This window comes from Python bivittatus, unplaced genomic scaffold, assembly GCF_059951505.1.
Source record: "Python bivittatus isolate LINGU-HERP-01145 unplaced genomic scaffold, Pbiv_v1 ctg000980_np1212, whole genome shotgun sequence".
NCBI classification, from domain to species: Eukaryota; Metazoa; Chordata; class Lepidosauria; order Squamata; family Pythonidae; genus Python; species Python bivittatus.
In genome coordinates this window covers 52674201-52695142 of record NW_028277125.1, presented here as the reverse complement: position 1 = coordinate 52695142, position 20942 = coordinate 52674201, and the positions used below count along the sequence as shown (strand labels likewise).

Genomic DNA, 20942 nt, shown 5'->3' with positions numbered 1-20942 from the left:
AATGAGAAATCTTCCAGTATCATTAAACCCTGGGCATCATGTGAGTTGTGCTCTTGAGGTAGATGGATGGTGCAAAGTTGACAGTGATTGCCAATGTAAATTAATGCCATACTAAATTAATGTCATACTCAATATACTCCATGTTATTATTATCTGTTCTACCTGTTGACAAGCATGGGGAGACATCACAGAAGTCCCACTTCAATTTGTTATTCACATTGACAAAGCACCAGGGTTTTTCATCACCATCTGGATTCCTAAAGGAGAGAGTTTTCAAGATTCACCAATCAGAAGAACGAATCTTCAAGAAAAGAAATTATTAATTGAAGAACTGATATGCAGTGGAACTGAACAGCGTTCATGCTAAAATATCAAGTCATTCAGGAACCAAGAAGACAAACATTATTAATAATGACATCTTCTCAGTTTATTCTACTTACCTACTTCTAGTGATGATACTATGCCAATGCCTTAATTTTCATGCTTTTACAGAAATGCTGTCAGCATTCATTCCTTAGAAAAGTATTCAAGTATTAAAAACATTATCAAAAGTAGTCATTATTTCTATGGTGAGGTCAAATATTTCTGATGTTTTTCAGAATTAGAATGAAATGAATTAATAAAGAAGTAAAGAAGAATGAATTAATAGTGCTGATTTACTGTACTGTTATTTCATCACTGGTAGCAGGAACAACCTATCCTGCATTATACTAACACAGGGTTAGACAATGTGGTGCCAATATATCCTTACTTGTCATCCATCAGGTTCTCTTGGTGTCCCAAATGATTTAAAATGAAATAGAAAACTGGCAGGCTTAATATCCGTTCTTAAACATAAAAATAGTGACAACTTCTAGAAAAAGGAGACAGGAATGCTGGAATGGTGGACAGCATTCCAGGGGACCAGAGAGTGGCAGCAAATCTGACATCTTATAAAGGAATACTTTGCGATAAATATTTTGGGCCTTGCCGTTTTGCAGCTAAAAAACTTATTAATGGCTGAGTGAAGGATGTTCTCAGAACAAAGCCAACAACTATTCATTACTTAGTAATACTTAGTTTGGAATGGGTGTAGGAATAACAGTGATATTCATGGAATAGGCCCTTCTTGTATACATGGAATACCTGCAGAAGTTATGGTCACCAAGGTCATAATAGTCAGCATGTTCCATAAATGCATTATAACTACTGTCCAAAAGGAAATGAGAATTCCAGTGAAGGCATCTTTTCTGGAGGATTGTTTGGCTAACATTTCCTCTGTATGTGTGGCCATTTTCTTCAAAGCAATCTTCAGTTCCTACAACAAGATTGTCATGTTTTGAAATATCTTTTTGCTTTATTTTGGCCTGTTCTGACATTTTTTCTCTCCATTCTTAGATTCATGAACCCACACAGAATCAGAGAATGGTATCTCACAAGAATCTGCTTTCCACCCACTTTAGATTTTATCAAAAATACATATGTTTGATATTTTGAATCTACTTTTTACATTATGACAATGATGATCAAGATAGGGCTCAAATCAGTTTTACGTGTAAAAGTCTATAGTACAAACAATATTAATCAGTTCTTGGAAAAATTACTAGCAGATCATTAGAATGATCAAAATTTAATTTATCCACCATCACCCCCACACTAGTTGTGCCATCATTTGAAAATACAGACTATTCCCTTACCTACTTCACAAAATTTTCCTCTGAACCCTTCAGGGCATGTGCAGCTGAATTTGAATCTTAAACGATGTCTCTGACAGATGCCTCCATTTTTACAAGGATTTGGTTGACAAGATGAATATGCTAGTATTCAAAAATTAAATAGAACATTGTATTTAAATGAGATTGATAGCTTCTTCAAACAAAGTAAGGAGAGATTCATTCAAGGACACTTTTTATACACACACACAAAAAGATAAGTGGAATTACTATGGGAAGATCTGTTCTAAAATTTCCTAAATGACTGTTGCTCTGCCTATAGGCTCATTGGCACTTAAAATAACTCCATATAGGCCATCTCAAGTGAAACATTTTATACATACCCACTAAAGGATAAGTGGATTTAATACAAGAAGATCTAATGTCTCCCAAATCACCTATTCTCTGTCTATAGGTCCATTAAAATAACTCCATGCAGGCCATCTTGACCACTCTTTGCATTTAAGAAATAAGTTTTAACAGAAGTTAAGAAACACATTTAGAGTGAAAAGATGTTGATTTTAGAGGATAATTTAGAGAAAAAAAGGTTGTGATTCGTCTTTGCATGGAAAGCAGCAGTAATAGAGCTAATGCTAGAAATTGGTGACCAGTATGAAAGCAACAATTTGTCTCACCTTTTTCACATAATGGTGGTTTATATGGGTGTCTACAACTGCACTGATAATAAGGATCTCTTAACGTAATCAGACAGTCTCCTTGATTGCAGTTGATTCTCTGGCATGTATTTTTCACTGTGGTATTTAATAACAGGACAAGAAAGTTAGCTAGATTTTTCAAGTTCTGGAGACCTGCTTAAAACAGACTTTACATAGTGCAAGAATTGACAATAGAGATACACAAAGGTGCAATTTCACTCTAATTCCTGATAAAAGTTACAGTTACAGAGCTGTAAAACAGTGAACAACCATACAATTCCTACTCTTTCACCTCCCTGCAGATATGGAAATGTACATGAACTTGAGGGGAAAAACGCAACTGTATTTGAATGACAGCAATTGGATCCTGTCATTACGGCACTATAAATACTAATATACAATTGGAATTTCAAACATTTCTTCTTTGTTCCATATATGAACAACATGAATTGGTATGGTTCATGTTCATATTATAAACAAAATTATAATTCTGTATTAATTATTATAAGGCCACTGATTTGCAGTGGTGTTTGGAACAGTATCACAAAACAGTATATCACAGAGAAAAATACACACACACACACACACACACACACACACACTTCCTAGAATAAGTTGACTTGTGTGTTTAACTTGCCTAAAAGCTGGCTTATAGTTTAGTTTCCTTAATTCAGTTTTTCATTAGGAATATAAGTATAATTTAGGGAAACCTTGAAATTGTCTTAAGTTGCTGCTATACTGGGACATAGTAAAAGGTAACAATTTTTTTCAATCTATCTTCCTCCAAATATTTTAAAATGGGAAGTCCCAGAATTCCAGCTAGCATGGTCAAGGTCTGGAAGCTGCAATACAAGAACTTTCAGAGGTTGGGAAAACCGGATAAAGGTATTTCACAGTCAAGTAATTAATTTTGTTTTTATTTCTGTTATTAGTTATTTCGAACAGTGAAAAGGGGACCTTCCAATTTTATCTTCCTTTAGAGATTAATGCTCAGAAAGGCATGACCATTCACAATTTTTGTAGCATTAGAAGATGCAGAGAGTAAGGAAGATGATATTCAGGAATTGTTACCTAGGCAAAAGGGGATGAAACATTTTTAAAGTCCAGAACAACAAGATAACATTCAGAAGCAGATCAGGCAGATGCTTCCCTAATTCACTGAACTATAAGGAGAAGGAGGTATAGCACAATCAGATTTGCAGGATTCTGTTACTATAGCCAATCTCAATAAAAATAGTTTCAGATAACCTGAAATTGATTTTATGTTCTGGTCTACCTAGTGGGGCTGCCATAAGTTTGTTGTACTTTGTACATATAGGCATCCCTACCCTACCTACAATTTCTTCAATGGACGGATTTTGAAAAATCCCACTCGAAGCAGTCAAATGCTTTACAGATGTTGAATGTTAACAATGGAGGTAGATATAAGTATTAAAATATGCTTAATACTTTTGTGTTTAAAAACTGCTTAACTTAATAAAGTACTGCCTGTGCATACCTAGATGACATATGGTCTGATGATGTATACATCATTTAATAAATACATTTAGCTATTAGTATGACTACTGTATATAACGTTTCATGTCTTCATTTAGAACACAACTGATCTATAAGACTGTGATGTATTGGTATCACCATAACTATAGAGTCTCTTCATGTTTTATGAATTGGTTCTCTCTCCCAGATACAATTAAATAATTTTATGAAATGTGGTAATATCTATTCTTGACGTTTTTAAAAAATCTTTTGATGAAACTATTACATCCTCCTAGCTTATTATTTTACTGTATAGTATTTACTTCTTAAATGTATTTTGAACCAATATACAGGTTCTTCATTTATGGGCTTAATTTCTACTTTATCTCACTGATTATCTGCCAATGAGTTCCCTGATGTACATATTTGTGTAATATTTAGCAAGTTCTTGAATAATTTCTAGCTTTTCCATTATCATTTTGATTTTTTATATTTTTCACATGCTTTTTCTTTACTGTGTTGGCTAATATTTAAGAATGCATTGTTTTATACAGTTATACTTCAACTATTTGATTTAAAACAATTCTTCATAAAGCATTTTTTAAACTATTTTCCCCTAGAGCTAATACTGCTCTAGTTATATTTTAGAAGTTGTCCATTCTTTAAAGGATATCCTTTCCAATTCCAGAAATCCATAGTAGGAGCTCACATTGCTATTAACTGTGTTTAACTTAAACTGAAGATATTCATTTTAATCATTGAAGATGTTCACTGTCCATTTAGCTATTGCTCCAATATTTGATTTTACTTTGTTTAGACAAAAGTTACCATAGCAAGGTTTGTTCAGATTTTGCTTTGCCCCCTTAATCCTGTTGTCTTCCTACCAGCTTTCATGAGTAGCTGTTAAATTATGTTTATTCAAGTTCAGAAATTTCCAGACTTGGAAAAGTGTAAAAAGATTGGATAGCTTGTATGGCAGAAAAAGCCTTGGATCCAAGGGATCCTTTGTCCCCCTGCAATGACCTAACAGGAGAAACTATTTAGTCTAGATAGAGAGGCTTATTTTAAAAAAGAAAGAAATGAATGGAAAGATATACTGTAGTATGCCCCTCTAGCTTCATTTTGTCCACTTTGTCTGTAGCCAGAAGAGCATTGGAACGTGCAAACATTTCCATACAGAAATGCTCCACCAGCACCTGAAGATTGCTTGGTGCATTCATATTGCTTACCCTGTATCTACTTCATTCACATTTCTTTCAAATGATTCTGAAATGTAATAAGAACTAACTGAAATGGCAGCAGTTGTTTTCTAAATCCTTAATGTATTGTTTTATGCTTGGGTAATTAAGCTCTTCTATTTTTCTTATTCTGCTGCATTCTAAATCTTTATTTGCAGACATCCACAGTACATATATATGGACCCACTAATTCTAACATACAAAGTAAGATTATTCCAGTCATGCTAGGATCATGCCTTTCCACTTGTTTGAATTCTCCTTGTCCAGAATTTGTTTTCCAGAAAGAAATATATTCAACAAAAATACACATGCAACTTCTTGTATGTATTCAGGATTGGAAATTATGATGGGTAATAGTGGGACAATCCAATTAAAGTGATAAGTACTACAGAAATTAAAGTTATAATTTTAAACTTGAAAGTCCTTTCAGATTTCCAGCTGAATCTAAATAAATCTATTTTATATTTTGTTAACTATATGATTTGCAATAGTGTCTACATTTCCCGGCTTTATATAATAGTATTGACAAGATGAAGATGTAACTTACCATGGTCACACTTTGATCCTGTGTATGGTTCAGGGCAGGAACATGTGTAGCTGTTTCTGTTTCTTTTACAGACTCCATTGTTCTGGCATGGGTTGGTCTGACAGGGATTTTCTAGCACAGGGAAATAAACCTGACGTTTATTTTATAAAAGTCTGATTCATGTGTGCAACTGAAAACAGCAGCCATAGAAATGATGACCTATCTTTACCAATCTTATTGAAAAGTTCTTTCACCTAGAACAGTGACGTTTGCTTGCAATGACAGATTTATAGAAGCAGAACAGACTTCTCCATTTTCCCCAGTTCTATATTTAGCCAAAGACTGGACTCCTTTCTTTCACTTCCCATGTTCTGTTTTCCCATCCTATAGTGAGAATAATGAAGTACCATTGTGAGTGAAGAATTCATAAATCCAATCAGAGTCAAAGAAACTATATCTGATCTCAACCCCTGCTGGCTGTATATATTCGGTGTTGTATTCATCATCATAGTCATCAGCTGAATCTGCAGACATATCAGAAACAAAGGAGACTATAACATGAATGAAAAGCAGCATTTCAAAGTTGTTTAGTGTAGCAAATATGTATTAATCTGGTGAAATTAAACTAGACAACATTGTTTATAGAAGTAAACATGGTGATCATCAGCACATTCCTATTTCTCTGTGTAATGTACTGCAAAAAGTAAACAATATGAGAAACATGCAGGGGCATGTTTTGAGTTCTTGGAAGAAAGATTCATTTTACTTTAATTTTAATTCATTTTACTTTCGCAACAGTTTTTACAAAGAGTTGACAATGAGAAGCAATGACTTGGCATAGGTTGCCCAACAGGTTTCATGCAGTATAATATTTTGAAGGTAAATCTGCAATCCTATTGTATAATTAGAAAAAAAATCACACTGTACTGTATAGGGCATCAGTCTACTATGCTGGAATCCTTGAATAACTAGTCATTTTGTTATAGAAGTCATATTTAACTGAATGTCATTGCAAGCAGAAGAAAAATATGATTTTCATATTATGCAACAAGGTAAATAATCAAAACTTTAATACACCAGTTTTCTTGGCACAAATGTTGCTGGATTATTTTGTATTAATATATTGAATTGTGTTTTTTAATCAGTCTTGTGTATTCTTGATAACTGTAGCTGACATGATTATGGACAGAATAGTAAACTGGATTGTCCAACAGAAAAAAAAATATTTTTGATGAAGAACGTACATCTTGAGTTTAATTGTAACTTAAGAATAGTCTCTCAGTGTTAAGTTCATGTGAATGTATACACCTTCTCTCTGAAACACATATATATTTAGGCATTAGATATGTTTACCAACTAACCTTCTGAAACCTATATTACAATATCTCAGACATGAAAGTCTTTTACAGATAAGATTCATAATGACATTTCAACACATTTGGAATATTCTAAAATTTTCTTTTTAAAAAGTAAATTAGATTAGTATATATTTTTGTCTGAATAATGCATATTCTCTTTTACAAAGTCTTCCACATTCTAAATATAGTCAATGAGAAATGTTCTGTTTATTGTAGTACTTCAGGACTGTATCTCGGCTTTTAATCCAAACCTCCATTGTTCAGAATCTTTTTTGTAAGCAGCTTATTTTTTTCAACTTGATATCTATGGACTATTCCCATATAATACTGTGATGTGACTGCAACATTTGTTATGGTCTTCGAGGTAGGAGAAATGCCTTGTTAAAAGTAAATAGACTGCTTCAAAATCCCGATTCCATTCAGCGCGCTGCTGAAATCATTTCACTACAATCAACTAGTACTGGATAAAGTACAGGTAATTATTCTGGTGTTAGTAGCCCTATAAGAGAAGGGACATATTCATGAACAAAGGAAACAAGTAGGAGATTCTCCTTAACTTTGATCATGGTGCCACATTTCCAGTGCACAGAAACAGATCTTTGTTCATAGCAATGGCTCTCAGGATACCCATTGACAAATAGCTTTCTGAATAGCAAAGTGAAGATGGGACACAGTTCTTTCCATAGACTTTTCACAGAAGTAGTTGATTAAGATGGGTCATCCGCTCTTTCCGGCAGGTGTCAGTGCAGTTTGTTGGAACCACTGGTGAGTTTCAAAGAGCAGGTATGGTAATGAGGAGAGTGAAAATGCATACAGGGATACTTTTAAAAGCTCTCCCCTAGGGCTGGGCCGATGGCCTGGTGAACAATGTGTCGCCTTGAACTGATTATCAATGACATTATCTTAGTTTTCTCAACTCATTCATTTGATTGTTGCCTTTATCTTTGTTCTTCCTTTGCTTCTGATGAAAAACACTTTTTTGTACAATGAATGCTTTATATTTCATATTAAAATAGAAACTTCTTTTTTCTATGGACCAAAACTGGTTTCTTGACGGTAAAAAAAAAGTTTCACCTCATTTATCGTTATGTCAAGTCAAGACTTCTTTTCTTCACTCATTATTTCTCAAGAGTCAAACCTTTGCAATATGAAAGTGCTGCAGGACTGCACACCAGGATGAGGCATAAGGAACTCATTCCAAGATAGGGCCATTGTCTTCACTGAGCAAATAAAGTTTAATGCAATGTAATGAAAAAGGAAAAACAAAGAAACTGTCTACCAGGAGTTCACATTTCAACCTGACAGTATGTGGGATTATTTTGCAAAAGTTAGAATTTCTCTGTTTATTTATTAAACTTTGTATTAATAAAGGTATCTTTGGCTCTTTATGTACTGTTCACACCTCCAGGCCAAGTACTGTATAGAAGAAATAAAGAATTTCCCCCCTTTTTCTAAACAATAGAGCCAGTTTTAGATGGATTGGAACCATCTTTATAGTTCTAAATACCCCACCACACCCATGGATGTCTTTTTATGATTATTGTTAGTCCAGCTTGTCCATTGTTCCTAATCAAATATTAGGAACCAAGTGACATTATGTGAACCACCAAGAGCTATTCAGAACTCTCTTTCAGGATAGCTTGCAAGTGTCAAGTCTTTTTGCTGCTGATGTTCATTTTTATATGACCATTGCTTTTTTAGTCATTTGATGTAGACTTTTTAGACATTTTTCAAAGCCTGCTTAGGACATACGTTTACTGTGTTTGCTCCAATTTATATCTGGAAATGTCAGCAGTCAGGTTGCTACACTGTCCTACCTGATCAGGTATTGGTGTTATACATTCTTCATTAACCACTTGGTATTCTGGGGTGTATATGATTATAAACTTGACCCTGTACGCAATATCTATCTTGATTTTAAAGGATTTATCATATGCAACATTGTATACTCTTTTTTCAGGGTTTGATGTTGATAATATGAAAAAATTAATTATCTAGTATGAAAAATAAAACTAAGGTCTGTGTCCATTATTGAGGAGAATATTCTGTATATTTGATACATCTATTGTTGCAAAATCTTTGTATGGTACAACTGTTAATCTAATCATCAGATCCATGCAATCCTTTCTTCCGGAACATGTTTTGTGGCATGATAAAAACTGCTTCTATATCTATTAGAAGAATAGCCAAACAAAAGCTTATCATGAGTTCTCTGGTGCCATATGGAGTGATTGCAAAAATATCTGCTTGGCAGACATAAAATCTCCACCAGCCCTGAATCCAAGTGAAGGATTAAGTGTCAGTAGGGATTCTGCTGGCCACAGGACCAGAAAAATCCCAACATAGGATTTCTTCAGGAACAAATAACTCAGACTTCTTCACTGTTACCGTTCATTTTAAAATGCCATTTTCTAATAGAGGCAGAGAAAATATTCAGTACTAATAGCTTTTGGTCACAGTTTTCACTTTTTGCAAATATTGTGTTGCTATGATGGAAACTTGTTCTAAATTCAGATCTCAAAAAGATCCTCCTTTTTGCAAAATAGTGAAAGGCAATATATTCTGTTCTAAACAGAAGCAAGCATTCTGACTGAATATTAATAGTCTTAGACTGGACTTCTTTTTAAAGGTAATTTTTCTCTTTACCGGTTGATAACCACTACATATCCTTGAGTATCTTTTTAAAAAAAATATTTAAATAATTCTTTTCCAGTCATGTATATTTTTCACAAGTCCTTTCTTTAGTAAAATAAACTTTAAAAAAAAATCTAAGCACCTAATTAACATAGAAATTCTGACCCAGGGGCTTATTTTATTGCATTGCAGAATCAGATTTTTCATTAATGAAAAGTTGAAGTGATGTGACATTTGTTCTGACTATCACAGAAAAATAAATAAGACAACCTATGTGTATTTTCAAAGTATAAATTTCTTCTGCATGGTGCAACCACCCCTTCCTCTTTAGCTTGTAGTTGATAGTCAAAGATGGACTTTTAAAGCTTGAAATTAGCTTTGACGTTTGGATGATCCTTTAAACTAATTACAGTATTCTTTCATTTATATTTCTGTATCTTCCTGAAGTCTTGACTCAGTTAACAAGTTTCTAATAAATATTCTTAGACCCATTTACTTATATGGAGTGCATTCCGGAGGAAACAAATAATGTGCTGTTGTTAAAACTCAGGAGTTTCACAATGATCTATGAGTCACTGACGTTATAAAACATCTTAGTTTTAACAGCTTTATCTGATAATGATTGTCAATGTTGAATGATTATTATCTCTGCTGTTTGAAATAACCCGTTTCTTGAGATTGTCTTATATTGATTAAGGTTACTCAAAATGTGGGTCATGACCCACATAGCCTCAAATATTATTGCAGGTTCTTTCCCCATTCTTTAAGATACTGGGGTTTATTCAGATATATAACTATTTTCAAGATAAAGTAGGGAATCTTTGATTTGGATTACAGAGATAAGAATAACATTCATTACATAATGGTGACCTCCCTGGTGGATCTTTCATCTTACCCAATTAATTCATGAACATCCTTTCTGTCTTGCATAGCAGAAAGTTGCGTGTTGTCTTTGGCTAGACTTAGGCTTTCACATCCATGGTTCGAGAAGGGAGGATTAATAATATTCCATTCCAAGATCATGTATGACCTTGTTTGGAATGGGCAATCAAGACAGCATTGCACACTTTGTTTTGCTGCTTTTTATTACAAGGCTGGCTCTCTAAATTAATCATACCGTCACTATTTATGCTAGCTTGAAAAGTAGAACATGTATCTAGAAAGTTTGCAAGAGTAGAATGGTATCTAGAAGGTTTGCCAAATACTTTATGATTGTGATTGCCATAGAAGGGGTTTGAGTTTAACACTGGAAATGTTTATTAGTTGATATATTCTTGCCTGGGTATGGTTCACTATTCATGTTATTAATTCTCTGTTAGTTTTTTATTTTGGTTTTATGTGATTGTATTGTTTTGGAGTTTAACTGTAAATGAACTAATAGTAATAAGCTATTTTGTTTGTTTTACCAAATGTTCAGATTTATCCATTACAATTTATTGCTATATCAGAAATGTTAATGAAGTTTTTGTAATTTGCTTTGATTAAAATCAATGCATTTCATGGATTTTTTAAACACAATTTACATGGACAAAACTCCAAGTGTAACAAATGATACCTATTGATCATGTGACAAAGTACCAACTTCCTGGGGAAGATGGCAGACTGAAGACAGCTCCATGTAAGGTGGAGCTGACATCTGTGGACTTTAATAAGGAGCTGATTAATGTATCAGCTCCTATGATCCTCTCTGGATAAAAGAGAGAGATGGAGAGATTGCCCAAGTTGTTTCTCCTTATGACTGTTCCTTTTCCTCATGGAGAGTCCACAAGACAGCAATCTCAGTGGGGGTAGGAAATTGAGAGACAGAGGAATTCTTCATAATTGCTCAAGCTGCAAATGGAGCCTTTTTAAAAAGGACACTTGTACATGTCAAACTACCTTCTAATTGCCTATTAATTATTTCAAAGAAGTTAGACACCTGCAAAGTGACAAGGCTGGAAATAGCCAGTGAGTGCCTTTAATTCTTAATATAAGAGTATGAAGATTTATTTTTATATATTTTAAGAACTTAAAATAAAAGCAAAAAGCAAGACAAGGTTTTGGCTATAGAAAGTTTTTAAACGGATTAAGGGCTCAGAAAGCATTGGAAATTGGACTTTGGATATTAAGACTCTGAAATTACTCTTAAAGAATAATTGCATGTTGGTAGGAAAGAGAAATTGTTTTTGAGACTGAAAACATAATCAGACAAGTAATTTAAAATGGTGTTTAGAGGTATCTTTGAGGATCTGCATCAGGATATTGAATCAATTATATCAGCTATATTATGTTTTTCTGAGAACAGTTTATTCTCAGAAGATGTTATAAAACAAAATATCCAGCAAAATCTACCTGAGGAAAACATGGATGAGAATCTGAATAAGAACTTTTCACAAAAACTGGGTGAGAATTTGAAAATTAAGAAGGAAATAAAAATGACAATCCTATAGAGAAATTGGAATAATTTCATTTCAGTGGAGTCACAAGAGATATTGTTTAAAGTATTGAAGAAAGTTCCAACAAAGATCAGCTACCATCTGAATGGATTACAGAGAAAGATTGTTCTGTATAGAAGAAAAAAGGAATAAAATTGGTTTATTTGACCAGGGATAGAATGGGACATGTTATTCTGGTTGATTATTTTTGGATTTGCAGATATCCAAAAAATGTGGTACACTGGATTTGTTTATACTTAATAAGGTGTTTAAGTTCTTTCCTTTATTGTTATTTTATGTATCTTAATTACATACAGTAGTACTCAAATTGGCTTTGTATTTAATTGTCATTTTACTTAAAGTAAGGAAGTTTGATCTTGCCTTCTTTAAAAGACAAACTATTTCTCTCTGTTATGCTAAATTTCAGCCTTTTGTGGATTTGCCTATAGTTTAGAGTTGAGATATGAAATGTTTATTAGAATGGGATAAGTTGCTATTTAGTTGTATATTGAAGCTTTTCTTTTGTAAAGGACAAATGGTCTCTTTTTGTTATGTTAAACCTTTATTTTACTTTGTTTATATTGGGATATTGGGACCATTTTATGCCTTTTAAAAGGGATTTAGTTTTAGCTAAGAGTGGAGATGTGGTAGTTGAACTTCATTTATGTTAACTAAAGTTAATATTTTAGAGCTCTGTTTGGACATTTTGCTGAGAATTGGATGGGAGAAGAGGTTACTTATTTGATTTGCCTAATATTAAGAGGTGGGTTATGGGATGAAGAGTTGTGCATTGGCTAAATAAGAAGATGTGAAAAGATTATGGAATTGTTTATGCTTGTCATGATGGGGGTGGGGAGTCACTTTTTTAGGGGGAAAAAGGTTTTTTTTAGTCATTTTTTTAGGGGAGAAGGGGAAGGGGATCCTGTGACAAAGTCTTATCAGATATAGATTAACCACTGACACTGAGCACTAATTGCTGGGTTTAGTTTCTTAGAAATATTTCTGGGTCTCTGGCATCTCTACATCAGTAAGTCATAAAAAAAGCATTAGGAGTAGATCATATTGGAAATATTTGCTGATGTAAAATATATGCAGACTAAGCAAGCAGGAGTCACTAAGTGGTGTCTTACTTATCCCTAATCCTTAGGATTGCTTATGCTAATAGGTTTAAATGGGCCTAAAAAACATTTACGTTGCCCCTTTACGTACCCTGCAATGTACTACAAAGGTTAAGTGCAACTTAATAAGCTATTACTGGAAGACTATGAATCCGCCTGAACATCCCCGCTTCCATCCTTGGAGAAACCAAGAAGCATCTCTTACATCATTCAAATATTCTATGATCCAGTTCTTTCTGTATTCTACTTTTTAACCATAAGAGAATATGTACAGCAGTTACAAGGGCTACAAAATCATTTATTTTATTCAAAGTTTATATCTGGCTAATAAATTAGCTTACCTACATTCAGAGGTACCATTATTTAATATATTTGATTATACACGGATAATTATGGTATATCAGCCAAATTTAAGCATTAAATCTTTTGCTTAATGATACACAGAAACTATAGTAGTAACTAGTAGTTTGGTCCGGGACCTGTTTATGGAATACTTCTGATCCAGAAAAGAATTTCTGCTGGCAGAATGAAGAAACTGGTTCTTCTCACCCATAGTGGTCCTCTATACTCTCCCATTGAGGGAGGCACTGGAATAATGCAGCATAGAGTAGCAAGGAAAGGCTAGGTTACAAGCTGATATTTTTTGGAACTTTCAGTAAACTAAATAAAGAAAAAGTTGAATAGAACACACTTCTCAAATATATTAAAATGTAAAATATACCATTAGAGATACATTAGTGATACAGATATCATAATGCTTTTTTGAAAGAACATGAAACAAGGATAACATTATTCAGAAACTGATAAAAGGTTCCATGTAAGAAATGTTTTACAGCTTTTATGTTACTGACTTTTCCAACCATGGAAAAACTCAGACAAAAATATTCCTTCCACATACACACACTTAGATGTTCATATCATATTGGTACTTATCATTCCATAATACAGACTATCCATTTCTACATAAATCGATTTTGTATAGTAAGGCTGTTGATACTTGTATACAAAATATTGTTTTTGATGAATATTTCAATATTATAATCATTCTGTAATAGGAGTGAAAAAAATCTCATAATCAGTATTTTTTTTCCCACTGCTACTGATAAATTAACAACTACTTCCATATAGATGATACAAGATCATCATATTCCTAAAATAAGTTCCATGGTACTTATTGTGCATGATTTCTACCAAAAAATGTATAGGGCTGGAGGTTTAATTTCCATATGGTGTCACACAAGTCATCCTACTGGAACCATCTGACTTGCTTAACTGCTTAAAGGCAAGCATGTACTGAAGGTTCTTGCCCAATCAAATTAGAACAAGGTTCTACAAGCCAAGTGGTCATAGCACCGAGATACTCCTATTTCTTCAAGGTTCAATGCAGCCACATGTTGCATGCACAGAAGATACCTCCAGTGGGATTCTTCTCAAAGGAAAACAGCTCTCTGTAAGGTTTATACAGTCCTAGCTATTCCCACCATAGTTTAACATTGTAAATATTATAAAGTATTTGCCACAAAAAAGACATAAAAAAGGCACACTGTTTACCAGTTTGTTGGTTGAACCATGATGATATGATCCCAGAATGCTGTATGGGGGGGCGGGGGAGAGAGAGAGAGAGAGAGAGAAATATGGGATTTTTGTAATGCTATATAAGACAAATCAGATATAAATGCTAACTGTAAGCCATTTTAACACAGCAACCCCATTAAAAAAATCAGCTTTAATCCTCTCAAACCCATTTAAAACAAATACACTTGAACATTTTAAAATAGTATATATTTCAACTAGAAGCAATAATGTCGTGTTTATTTAAGACCTTATATACTACTTTTCTCCTATTAACTGCAATCATTTTAATTATGCATGTAAATGCACACTGTCAGTCACAGGATTAAGGTTAAATAACTATGATTATTAGGTTAGGTTTGTTTAGTTTTTTAAGTTTGTTGATTGATTTGGCCATTAAACTGTGAACTATTGGATGGAATTTTGAAATTACTGCCAAGTCTTTCATATTTGTGTTGTGCCTTGCTAATGTCATGCTGCTGTTGTTGTTATTATTATTATAATTAGAAAGTAGCATTATGTTTTACAATCATTTTGAATTTTGGGAATAAAGAGAAACATGTTCGTTTGGAAGGGCTTTCTCAGAAATAAGTCTATAATACATTACCACTTTTCCTGTAGATTTCATAGATTTATTGGGGACTTTTATTCTGGGCAGATCCACATTTCTGCTTATCCCATCACCTGGAGATGTTACCCAGTGTTTCTTGAGTGCAGGAATGGATGATGTAATCTGCTACCCATTCCTAGCTCACTGTCAATTTATCTTCTACCCATGTTTCAAAGCTCTATTTCAAAACTGCCAACATAAGCCCTTCAGAGTGGATGACCTACAGTATTTCTTTCTGATCTAGTGACAATCTCAGCTTTGGTTAGATACAGTGCCTGGCATGACCCCTCCTTTCCAGCAGTTGGCTGAGGTACTATGAAGCCATTTAACCCTGGGCTGCTGGGGTCCTATGTTCTCTGCTGGTTGGGAGGTACCTTCTTAAAAATTCATCTTGATGCAGCACTGACCTATTAAGTCAACTTTCACTCTACTAAACCCCATCTCCTGCTCAGAGTACTGCAGAGTACTCCTCCTCAGCCCCCATATCTTTATGTTACTGTGTAGACATGTTGAGACAAAGCTGTACAGTTTCAATAAATAGTGCAAAGTTCCCATGGACTTACCATGGAATATAGAAAGGAACTGTTCACTTTGCTGTAATCATTACAGCTCACAGCAATGATGGTCAAAAAAAGGGGTGGAAAAAAATAAGTCTGCATTAGCATCAATTGAGAGAACCTGGGAAGTGTATGTGAAAAAACATCCATGTGTTTAAACAGCTGGGAAATTAAAGGAAAAGAATGGGGACCACTTGGGAGGGAATAGGTACTGGAAAACTCCTCACACAGGGGCCCACCAAGGCTTGCTTCCCTGTGTGGGTTGGAAGAGCAAGAACCATGAGAACTATCAGTCAAGCCCTGATTGAGGTCCAGACTGAGTACAACCCAGCCTTGTTGCCCAATCACTGCAATATGAAATGGAATTTTTAAGGTCAGCTTCAGGAATACCCAGGTACAGCAAGGAAGAGAAGTTGTTTATTTGCTGTGCAAATTATCCCTAGAGTGGCTAATTAGCACTAATTATATTAAAACTGGAAAGTATCAGCAGATTTGGTGGAATTTTAAGGTTACAGAAGTAAAATGAAAATCTGAAAAGGCTCTTAATAAAGCAAACATATTTTGGGCATGTGTCTTGAATTCTCAATACTGTAACATTTCTTTTGCAGGCTCTGTCTTGTTCAGAATCTATTAATTGATTAATTGTGCACCAGCAAGTCAGTGTCAGCTTTTAGCAACCACATAGATAGATTTCTGCCATGACAATCTGTTCCTAGCCTGATCTTTCAGGTGTTCCAGTGGTGCACCCATCGCCACTGTAACTTAGCCATCCACCTTGCTGCTGGTCATTCTCTTCTTCTCTTTCAGAATATATGCCAATGGAATATTGCCATTGGTGAAGTTAAGCTCCATTACTTCTGAAATACTTTTCTGCATCTAAGTGATCTCTACTGGTTTGTTTCCTGGCACAAGCTGTAATGTTTAGTCTTCTGGGAACACACAGTGGTTGAAGTTAATTGTTAGGTTACCATAATTCAGGGGATCTAGTTCTGCTGTACACTCAATACACTCTGAATGTATTGTGAGCAATCACCAGCTCTATTGTAGGGCTGTGCAAAGAACACGCCGATGCATGCAGAGTGTTTCCTGGGTGATCCCGATGAACATGTTTCTGCCTTTAGGAGATAGTCTTCAGATGAACTTGCCAAGCTTTCCAGAAGATGCAGCTGCTTTAAAGCTTAAAAGACAGATGCTTTGCATGCACCAACATGCTTTGTGAAAGATTTTTATCTAATGCTTTGCACAGTCATATTAAATAGTAGAAAAGAGGTATAAGAATGAAAGTAAAACCCGTCGCCTTTTATTTTGTTCTCCATTCTTTAGACTGCTATATTCTACGTTGCCAGAAGATGGAGGGCTTGTCTTATTAAGGGAATAACACAATATGCACTGATATTTCTTCTCACAGTGGTTTTGATGGTGCAGAATGAATAGATGGATTAAAAAGCTAACTTTCCTAATTGTGTATAAGAAGCAGAGGCACTTTTTGTCTTAAGAAATCTTTTAAGAATTCTGTCTTAACAAATTACTTTTAAAATCAACAACAAAACTTGTCATAACAAGTGTAAATTAGTTATATTTATGAATGTAATCAGTCTATTTTCTAATAAATATATTTCTGTTTCATAAGAGCTATAAATGGCCTAGCAGTGCCTCATGGCAGAGTCAACCTAGAGGGAATAACGGAGAGTTTTGTAGGTAGTTTGATAATGGCTTGAATCAAAGAAGAGAAGGATTACAATTTATATTGCTTGGGAAACTTGAAATCTTAGCTAATTTGAATGGGATACATCTTTGTGTCAATTAGATAAATTTTCCTGCATTGTTTACCATCAGTAGTCATTCAGTCTGAAGAGAGATTTGAAAAGAGAAGAGCATTTCAAAGATTTCTCATAGGTGGACTGTGATGTGCTTGAAATGATTTAGTGATGAGGTGGCCAAGGGTGTAGGTGAAGATTCCATTTCTCATGTCATCTCTCCAGCTATTTGCACTTTCTCTGGCTTCCCATACTCCAATTATCCAAGGAGGACATTATAAGGAAACTTCTTTTATGTGGCCTTTTCAAGACTAAGAGTGAGTCCTATCCTTAAGAAATTGTTGGAGAATGTTTTCTACCCCTAAAAAACATAGAAACAACTAATGTTCAGCCTACACATTTCGTGGAGTTCTTAGTCTAACAGTAGAGCTGTGCAAAACATTTGAAAGCACTGAATTATGAAGTATGTTAGCAGCTGTGTTCTCTTGTGTTTTTGCTTTGTAGGCTGTCTCTGGTTCTCTATGTGTGTGTTTGTGTGTATGTATGCATGTGTGCATGTGTGCACAGACCATATTTCTTCTGGGACTGCCAATGTAACAAAGCATTGTGCAATTATGTGCATACACAGATAACCAGGGACAGTCTTCAAAACAGCTGTATCAACTTTATAAAGGATGTGACTGTTTTAATGCTTTGAGAAGGAGTGCTTCACTTGGACTAACACACTTCGGCAACTATCTCTTTGAATGCTTTCTACTGCCCTCTCAAACATTCTTGATTACTCATGATATGCCTCAGTCAACAGACTGAATTGGTATTGCCAACTCTGATTAATAATAGTAGTAACCACCACAACAAATACTACTATTTCCTAGAGGATAGCCATGGAAATCTGTTGTGGCAAAATCAGCAAAGATTCTTATAACATCTTAGAGACTTCATTACAAAATAAACTAAGGCTTTAGGTTATAATTTACAATTGAAAATCTGTAGCACTTCAGTCAAACTTGTAGTTTAGAAACAGAACACATTAACTCTTTGACTATTCTTATAGGTTAAATTGGTTTGTTTGGGACCACTGATTCTCTGGAACAGTTACAATGAAAACTCTGCAGTGCAGAAATTGGCCCATTCATGTCTGCTTCCTCCTACCCACTTTTCACTGAAGTGCAATTATATATAATTACGTCTCTTAGTTTGGCTTATTTGAAATTACATCTGCTTTTGTTCTAACAAAACTAGACTCCAGAAATAAAAAGTGTTTTGCAGTTTCTACCTTTTCCCCACCAAAACAGGAAGCAGGTTGGAAGCCAAATAAATAACCTTCTTCTGATTATTGTTAGCAAAACATTGAAAAAAGTTCTAAAATATTGGAAGGCAGAAAACAACTTGAAGTTGCAATCTTATGCTAAATACTTTTGCTTAGAAATAACCCATATTTGTTCATTTGTATCTATCATATATGCAAATAAAATTGTATTAATAACTTCATGTACATACATTTTGCCTGTCAACCAATCTTAGAAATGAACAATTAGAGGAGATTACAGTAAATAATTTACCCGTTTGATCTTTGGGCTTCAGGCTGCTGCTTATAGCACCAGTGAATTAAAATAGCAGCCCTACATATAAACAGTTGTACTACAGATATATATTTTAAAAAGTGGGCTCATTCTTTTTAACAGAGGCAGATTTCTCAAGCCTAGAGTTGCTGGATTTAAACCTGAGGAGCATACGTATTCCTTAAGCCTCCAGATGTGGCAGAAGATAAGGGAGATGCAGCTTCTTCAACCAGTGTTCTCCCCAGCCCTTTTTTCAGCTTGCTTTAGTTGATCAGAGATCCTGGGATACCCCATAGCAAGAAGATTGATAAGAGGACCAGAGTGGGTACATCAAGACAAAAAGGTGACCGCCCTTCAACTGTTTGATCAAGAGATGTAAGGATATGTAGTCATTTTCTAGAAAAAAGCTGCCTAAATCGAGGAGTAAAAGTCCAATATATGTGAATGCTAATCTAAATGCAACCAGAAGCCACATAACATGATCCTAGTTTCTCAACAACCATTCCTAGTCCTAGTGATGAAAAGAGAAGATGGGATTAATCTCCACTTTGTTTCAGCTTGGAGTCCAAATGATGCTTCCCCACCTTTTCTCCACAGTCCAATACTTTAAAAATAGTTTGCTACACCACTTAGACACGTATTCTTACCCTGAAGCTTTTCAAAAGAAGTTTGCTTTACCTGGCTGCATACGGACACCAATTCCACTTATGCTGCCAGAAAGCTCTTGAATTGGAATTTTTAATTTCAAGCCACTGAAATTTCAAGCATTCTTTTTCTTGAGACTTGTGCTACAATTTTGAGATTTAGTGAGTTTTTTCCTCAAATAAGAATAAGAAAATTAAATTTAAAAAATCCTATAGAAGTCTGAACCAAAGTGAAATGAGTTCAATATTCCTATGAGTAGTATCACTGCTAGATCTGAAATTCTGTCTCATGCTACATCCTGAAGTTCTCCATTTATCTAATGATATAGTGAGAACACACGCTTGGCTTCTTATTCAGAACAGATTTGATTTGGAGACAGGAACAACAAAGCCTCTTCAGTCAGTTTCACAAGGCAGACCTTCTTATGAGTCTGACACAAGATTTTTGCATTATCAAACATTTTGCTATCTGTGCTGAGAATGCAGGCTACATAGCTCAACTTAAAGCTTATGGAAACCCATTAAGAAGACACTTAGCTGTAAGGGAACTCTCACGCTTCAGGGCATTTGCTGATTGCCTTCAGGGGTCAGAAAGGAATTTCCCCTCTATAAGAGATCTGTTCAACATTTGGTAATGCATCTAGCTAAGACATTTTGAAATCCTGTAGCTTCAGGCAGACCCTTGCCCATCCTGTAAAAAGAGCATATGGGGTTCCCTTGATCAATGAATAATGCTGAATTGGCAACTTGCTTCTCCCCTCTGGAGGCTGAAGGTTACAATGCAACACAACAAAGGATGTACATAACAGATGCTTGAAGCTCATGCAATTTTTTTTTTAAAATACTAATTTTAACGTTGATATATTATTTAATATGTGATTACATCCAATCCCAGTGTGTGAAGTCTGGCCCTGGCAGACTGCGCTGAGGAGACTGATCAATGATCCAAAGATCAAGAAGGCAGGCCCAGCAGTTGTTGTGGAGTGCTAAGAGCACAAGAGACTTAATGTCCTGGTCATCCACTGGAGCAGGGAAGGTCTCCAAGGCGTAATGGTTCTCCTGTGCAATGGCGTTCCACTTAAAACTCCATCACGCACAGGTTTCTGTTGTGCAATTCATCTTCATCTAC

The 20942-nt window shown here is 34.8% G+C and overlaps 1 protein-coding gene across 2 annotated transcripts in view; it reads right to left on the bottom strand.

Annotated features, from left to right (window-relative positions):
• The window catches only part of HABP2 (hyaluronan binding protein 2), a 41153-nt gene that overhangs the window by 14787 nt on the left and 5424 nt on the right, over nucleotides 1–20942 (bottom strand). Inside the window, exons 2-8 of one of the 2 annotated variants that reach the window (XM_025170551.2) lie at nucleotides 14663–14702; nucleotides 5995–6111; nucleotides 5609–5719; nucleotides 2327–2443; nucleotides 1677–1796; nucleotides 1126–1297; nucleotides 163–257 (exon numbers count right to left, since the gene is read on the bottom strand). In XM_025170551.2, coding sequence (XP_025026319.1) covers nucleotides 163–257; nucleotides 1126–1297; nucleotides 1677–1796; nucleotides 2327–2443; nucleotides 5609–5719; nucleotides 5995–6111; nucleotides 14663–14702 — 772 coding nt within the window. The remainder of the gene's footprint in view (nucleotides 1–162; nucleotides 258–1125; nucleotides 1298–1676; nucleotides 1797–2326; nucleotides 2444–5608; nucleotides 5720–5994; nucleotides 6112–14662; nucleotides 14703–20942) is intronic. The other variant, XM_025170552.2, reaches the window with a different exon arrangement.